This window comes from Gobio gobio (genome assembly GCF_949357685.1).
Source record: "Gobio gobio genome assembly, chromosome: 18".
Lineage (NCBI taxonomy): Eukaryota > Metazoa > Chordata > Actinopteri > Cypriniformes > Gobionidae > Gobio > Gobio gobio.
In genome coordinates, this window is record NC_137111.1 from 32,306,066 (window position 1) to 32,313,423 (window position 7,358).

Genomic DNA, 7,358 nt, shown 5'->3' on the forward strand with positions numbered 1-7,358 from the left:
TGCCCCTTGATGCCCAAAGTGCCCTTTTTGTCAAGGCAAAAAAATTTTTTTTTAATATATATATATATATATATATATGTAATTAAAGGCCCTTTTGTGAAGGCCTGCCCAATCTAACTATTAGTAAAATTAATGAATAATAATTTATCCGTGAATAAAATGAATCACATGATGATGACCTTTCACCCGACGACCTCATCTCTCACGCGCCGCTCACGCGCGCGCCAGTGCCTAGTGGACTGACAGGAGAGGATTCTTCAATACCGCGGCTGCTGGTAAGTGTTGTTCTCAGCGAACGAAGTGTTTGTTTACTTATTATTTTGTATTATTTCACAAGAACGACGTGGAGAGAGCATGGAGCTGTTGTTTATATTGCTGTTTCCTGTATGTGTAGCCTGTAGAAGTAACGTTAACATTAGTTTGCTGTGAGGGAGAAAAGTTTCACGGGCGTAGAGTTACACAGTTTTGTCTTTTTATGTTATTTTACTAAAAACTGTTTATACTTTAAACTATTAGTTTTATTCCAGTATTTATTTTAAAAACGTATTCCAACACTGGTAATATACTGATTTTTCGTCCTCTGAATTAGCCTATATCTGTTTTTATTATCATTAAAAAATATATATAAATTCAGAACAGGATTCAATTATGTTCATGTCAATAATGTTCATCACAGAGAAAAGTGTAGCTTTAATGATAATTCATCTGTATTTAGTTTATTATTTGTGCAGTTCAGAAAGGTGTTATGTTAACGTTTACGTTTTCTGTATATGTCTAACAGGGAAGGCCACAGGCAAATATAACATTTATTATAATGGGATTATATAAAGATTGTTTTAAGTTCACTTAAATTAAGTGTTTTTTTTAAAGCCTAATAAATGTTGAAATTGGTAGCTTTCATTTATACTGTAATGCAATGTCATAATGTTTCATAGAGACATTCATTCATAAAAAGATGCCAATACAACACATATTTACAATATGCTGTCTTTAAATTGTTTCTACATTAATTTGGAGAGTAACTGAAATTATTACAATATCAAAATATTAAAAGCGTCCATGTTTTTTAATAGTGATTAATTACAGAAAAAATTTGATTAATTATAGAATTTGTTTAAATCGATTCCCAGCACTAATTTTAATATGACAAACCTATGTTTTTCTGTAACAGTAGTGTTTACAACAGCAAAATCACTATAGCCTGTAAACTCAATAATATATCTCTGGAAATAATACATTTAAAAATATCAATGTCAATATAAAATGAACCTGACCTAACATCAAAGTGCAGAGTAAATGAGATATGGCCCTAGTAGATTTCAGGAAAAGGTGTGCAATGTCCCTTTGTTTGTGTGTTCTGCAGTGCAAAGATGCCTCGCAAAGAGAGGAGAATAAAACAAAAAAAAAAGGAGCTCCTTGAGGCAGCAAAAGGCAGTGGATCCCTATCTAGCTGGTTTACGAACAGCACAACAGGTAAGCATAACGCATGTAGCCTACCATTTGTTTACACTGCAAAGGTATTTTAGACATCAAGTACATCAGAAATAATAATTACTTTATTGCAGTGTATCAGTTCTTTAATGTTTTGTATCAATACTGAAGGTATTATTGATTAGGTGCAAGGGTAGTAGTGATGGTTGAGAATATATTAATGCTGAAATTATGCCTTGTTCCTAGATGGGCAGAGAGTGGAAAGTAATAGATCAGATGATGAGATGGAGTTAGAGACTGGAGAGAAAGAGGGAAATGTAGAGACACAAGCGACAGAAACAGTGCAGGGAACAGCAAACAAGGAGACAGAGGCTGAAGAGAACGAGGGAAATGTAGAGACACAAGCGACAGAAACAGTGCAGGGAACAGCAAACCAGGAGACAGAGGCTGAAGAGAACGAGGGAAATGTAGAGACACAAGCGACAGAAACAGTGCAGGGAACAGCAAACCAGGAGACAGAGGCTGAAGAGAACGAGGGAAATGTAGAGACACAAGCGACAGAAACAGTGCAGGGAACAGCAAACAAGGAGACCGAGGCTGAAGCCAGAGACCCCTCTATATTCTCAAACCTACATGGACTACAACACCCAACTGACCCTGCCCACGTCCTACAATTCAACTTAAAGTATGATGAGGCCTTTATCCAAATGTGTGACAATATTGGACCCTGCCAACCAACACTGTCATTTCCAAAGAATGTAGAGGGACGGTCATTTCAGAAGAAGTGGTATGAGAATAACCCATGGCTAGAATATTCTCCTAGCACTGATGCCATGTTTTGTTTCAGCTGCCGTCTTTTTTTAAATGATGAAAGATACAAGAGTCACACTAACTGGAAAACTGTAGGGTTCAATCGCTGGAGGAAGGCTTTGGAAAAAATTAGAGAGCACAGTGCCTCAGAGGCTCACATGTGTGGTATGGTGAGGTGGAACTCCTTCAAGAAAAAATTACTGGAGGCAGCTTTTGAAGTGGGTGACCTTGAGTCACAAGCTGCAAAAGACAAAGAGAGGGAGAGCAACAGAGAAGTGTTGTCTCGTTTGATTGCCATTGTTCTTTTCCTGGCTAGACAGGGCATGTCTTTCAGGGGAGATGATGAGACTTCATCAAGCCAAAATCAAGGGAATTTCTTAGAGTTAGTGGAGTTGTTCAGCAAATATGACAGTGTAATTAAATTACACCTTGATGGAGTAAAAGAGAAGCAGGCAACCCAAAAAAGACCTCTTGTCTCGCTCCTCTCGAACAGAACCCAGAATGACTTGATCAAAGCTTTGGCTATATCGGTAAAACGTGTCATCAGAGAAGAAATTCAAGAGAGCGAAATCTTTTCCATACTTCTGGATGAAACGACAGATGTGTCCCACACTGAACAGGTTTCCTTTGTTGTGAGATATGTACACAACATGAAAATAAAGGAGCGATTCATTCAGGTGTGCAATGTGCAGTCAACAAGCGGAGATGCTCTTGAAAATCTTGTCATGGCTCTATTGGAAGAAAATCACCTGAAAATAGAAAACATCCGGGGTCAAGGTTATGATGGGGCTGCAAACATGAGTGGACACTATAAGGGACTGCAGTCCAGAATCCTAAGGCAAAATCCAAAGGCCTTGTATGTGCACTGTCAGGCACACTGCCTTAATCTGGTATTGGTAGAAAGCGCAAAGTCAAATATCTGTTTTGTCAACTTTTTCAATCTAGTTGAAAAGCTTTACACTTTTATGGCCAACTCATCAAAACGACACTCTGCATTTATTGAAATGCAGAAGAGGGAGCACCCCGATCAGCGTCCTCTTGAGCTGAAGAAACTGTCAGATACTCGGTGGGCCTGTAGAGAGAGTGCACTTAAAACTCTGGTGAAGGTCCTCCCATCTGTCATGCAGTTCCTTGAGGAAATGACACAGCAAGATCCCCCAGATTCTTCAGCTGGTGATGCAATGATCCTTCTAAAAAGCATTAATTTTGAGTTCTTCTTGTGTCTGGAGATCACCTGTCCAATCTTCCAGGTGACTGCAGTTGCATCTGATGCATTGCAGCAGAAAGACATGGACCTGGCTGCAGCATACAGCATTGTTGATGGAGTTTTAAAGAGGCTGGCCTACAGCAGAACAGAAGAAGAGTTTGAGAACATTTATAAACAGGCTACAGAGAAGGCTGCATCAGTGGGCCTGGATCCTCCATCTGAGGTCCCTGGACAAGCAAGGAGGAGGAAAGTGCCAGAGAAGTTCAAGTTTTCTGCCACATCAGCTACGACTGACCATGCTTTCCCAACTTTGCAGGAGTACTACCGTGTTAAAGTGTATTACGTTTTTGTGGACACAATGATACAAGAGCTTCAGAGACGCTTTAAAGGAGGAGATAATTTCATATGGGAAATCTTGCATGCCTTCCATTGCCTAGCAGTCCCAGAAAACTGGAAAACCGCAAGCATTCCAACTGCAGCACTCCAAGCTGTAAAGAAACTGTGCCAGTTCTATAACATTGAAGAGGAAGACAAATTGCAGACAGAACTGAAGGTCTTCCATACTTCATACTCATGCCCACCACCAGTCAATGTGTCATCTATTCTTTCAGTGGTCAAGGAAAACAATGCACATCTAGTTTTCCCGAACATGACTGAGCTGCTGAAGACATATGGCACACTTCCGGTATCGACAGCAACTGTGGAACGTTCCTTCTCAAAACTGAAGCTGGTGAAAACCAAACTTCGCAGCCTTTGCAAAGAGGATAGATTGTCCGACCTTCTGCTTTTGGCAATTGAGAAGGACATTCCAATAAATCACAATGATGTCATTGACATTTTTAGGGACATGGCCAACAGGAAATTGCTGTTATAAATGCCTACAACTCATCCTCCACTTATTGGTAAGATTATTGCTACTAGTACTCTAGTATACTAGTGATTTTTAGTAGGTGCCGACAGAATGAACACACACATTTTAGTTTCTTTATTTATATTTTTGATTAGACATAATCAAAATCCAACTACATCTCAGAGTCACAATGCAATATATGAAATCATGATCACTGTCTATATAGATTTTTCTGTTTCACTCTTACCCCTGCCATGGCCCTCATCCGTTCCCCCTATTGTTTCTTTCTCAGATGCTTTTCTGAATCTGATATCTTATTTTCTCTCCACAGCTCTTGGTGTGCAGCAGCCTATATGAACATCTCCCTCTTCTTGTAGCAGTCAGCCTTGGCAGCAGTTGCAGCACAGTGAGCGAGTTACAAACACTTTCAGCAATCTTTACATCTTGTCATGGTCACATAACAATTGTTTAATCAGCTAATATATCTCATATGCTTGTTTTAATTTCTATAGTCTCAGATATACTCCAGCAGCATCAGCAGCAACAACAACAGCAAAGGCAGCAAACCCACTAAAGGATTTATTTAGGAATTTAAGATTTTAAGATTTTACCAGAAATTTTTTAGACGTTAATGTTAAAAATCTTGTATAAGATTGCTGTGATTTTTTTGTTTGTTTGCTTGGTTTTTATTTTTATTGGATAAATGTAACTCTTGTATATTTGTAATTCAGTTTTTGCCATGAAAATAGCCACAGATACTGACATGGCATTAAATAAAACTATTCTGTACTGTACGAAACGGGCCACGTTGATTTTGAATAATGACCATGTCCTACACAGTTTACTATAACAGCTGTTCTTTACTATTCTGTATAACTGAATCATAAGTATAACAGTTTCTAATCCCAGAGTTATTAATAGGTGCCAATAATTTTTTTTTTTTTACTTTTAACCTTTAAATGGTCTTTTTTATTCTCTTTCTTTTTCAAAACTGCATCAAAGCATTTGCTACCATATCAATACAGAAACATCCGTATCGGAACGCGTATCAGAAAGGAATGCGTCACAATATATTGCTGTATTGATATTTTGAGCACAGCCCGATTAAAAGCCTTGTTCCATGTGCCCCTTTTATACTTTGAGCACCTGCCCCTCCAACGGTCTCTGCACGGCCCTGCAGGTTGCCTCCTACTGTTTCAACAGAATCATTCGTTAACAAACAATAGAAACTCTATTGGAGTTAAATGACTAAATTAGACAAACAGAATTTACCGCCCGTGGTTTGAAAAAATTAGTTGCTAGTGTTTCAGTGTCACATAATCAGCGTCCTACTGAGTGTTTTTTCCCTCGTTTCAATTTACTTTTTCAAGTAGACCTATAATTGCAAACATCTCAGACTGAAGGTGCTTTTACTGTAGCACTTCCCTCGTGTTTATGGTTTATTTGGATGGAATTGCACCTTATTGTGTAATTGGTAGCCTAATGCATTATTGGTTTTTGATGGTGTTGTTGTGTTTCTCATTAGAATGTTTTCACTATATGACAGGTTGTCAGATGAGGTTGTTTTTGCACTGCTGTGCATTTAACTCTGGAAAAAGTCTATTCCCGTATATGTGCTGCCCCTTAGTGCTAATACGTGGTATTGCAATATATGTATAATTAGGTGGCGTGGAGCAGGCTGGACTTTGCATAGCCTATATTTCTACAGCGGAGTTTAGAAATCGATATTGAAGACCTGGCGTTCAAAACAATTGATTTTTTTTGTATTATTATTTTGGAAAAACGTTCACATAGGCTATATTATAAGAAACTTTGTGATACCTTGTTAAGTAAAATATTAGAATTTCTTGATAGATAGGCTGTTGCAACACTTTCAGGTTCCAAATGTTAACGTTAGTTACATTAATTAACATAACTACCGATAAAAAACTTATATATTTCTATTTAAGCATTTATGAATCTTAGAATTTCAACTTTTACTACATTATTAAAGTGCCCATTTGGTTTTTCAAATATTCCCTTTCATGCAGTGTGTAATATAGCTGTGAATGTAAATGTTCTGCAAAGTCGAAAGTGCACAGTGAATAAAGTTATTGTCTCCTAAAAGAAAGAATCAACTCTGAACCGTCTATATGAGTCGTTTGTATTTCGAATCCCACCGCATGACGTTTCCACGTCACTAGAAAATACATTTGTATAATGCCCGCCTATGTCGTACATAAGCACAACCGGCGCTACGTCATAGAATGTCTCTGAACAGATTCACGCCCACTTTTAGGGGAAAATAAACTAGACTTCCCATAGACTTCAATACGAAATAGCGGCACAAAACAACGTCCGTACACAGCCGGCGGGCTTGAATAACTTAAGAAATCACCAAGATTAAACATGTCAAGTAATTATATGTCCAGCCTGCCTGCCATAGAGTGTGAAAGATACATACACAAACTTAATTTGGTCAATTTAAAAAACATGTCCCTTCATTCTCCCACCGTCAAATTGGTGTAACAACCCCACCCAGTGGCCAGAGGACATTTACTCATACCTGATCGAGTCACCAGGTAAGCCAGTGAATGATTTAACCATAGACAGTAAAAGAAATGGACACAGCGACCCCATAGACTTCCACGGAGAAAAGTGAAGTCAATTAGAAGCACTCACTTCCTGATGGCTGAGTGTACTGCGCAGCCTCAGACAGAGCTTGACCACGTAGATGTGACGTGTGAGCAACCTGTCTGACAGTGGCAAGTCTTCTAGTAGTTGTGCAAAGTGAAATCTGAATCACCGAATCTTGCAGAAACAGAGAGTGTGAGCAGGAGCAACTTTTGGTAAGTATTCCTATTAATTGTTTTGTCATTTTGCATAGTATTTATTTATTTTAATAAATTGCCTCATAGACAGCAAAAGATTGCCTGCGAGCTTCTCCTCCTGTCTATACGGTAATTTCTCTACTGTGCGACGGTTGTCACGTGGTTATGACGCAATCGTTAGCCTATTTTTACAAAGACGGCTTCTACGGGGCGATAGTGTAAGAAGAAATAAACAATGGATGAATGGAGT

General features: G+C 38.5%; 1 protein-coding gene across 2 annotated transcripts; it reads left to right on the forward strand.

Annotated features, from left to right (window-relative positions):
- The first annotated feature begins 214 nt into the window (after positions 1 to 214).
- LOC307142513 (zinc finger MYM-type protein 1-like) lies at positions 215 to 6,419 on the forward strand. Of its 2 annotated transcripts, XR_013818486.1 has the most exons (4): positions 215 to 275; positions 1,364 to 1,473; positions 4,630 to 4,704; positions 4,811 to 6,419. XR_013818486.1 is itself a non-coding variant. In XM_079843451.1 (3 exons), exon 1 carries the CDS (start codon positions 1,716 to 1,718, stop codon positions 4,320 to 4,322), a length of 2,607 nt encoding a protein of 868 aa, XP_079699577.1. In that variant the 5' UTR covers positions 1,600 to 1,715; the 3' UTR covers positions 4,323 to 4,350; positions 4,630 to 4,704; positions 4,811 to 5,093. The 2 variants fall into 2 exon arrangements, 1 of the variants encoding a protein (XP_079699577.1); XM_079843451.1 differs by lacking the exons at positions 215 to 275; positions 1,364 to 1,473 and adding an exon at positions 1,600 to 4,350 and having other exon boundaries at positions 4,811 to 5,093.
- Positions 6,420 to 7,358: the final 939 nt, after the last annotated feature.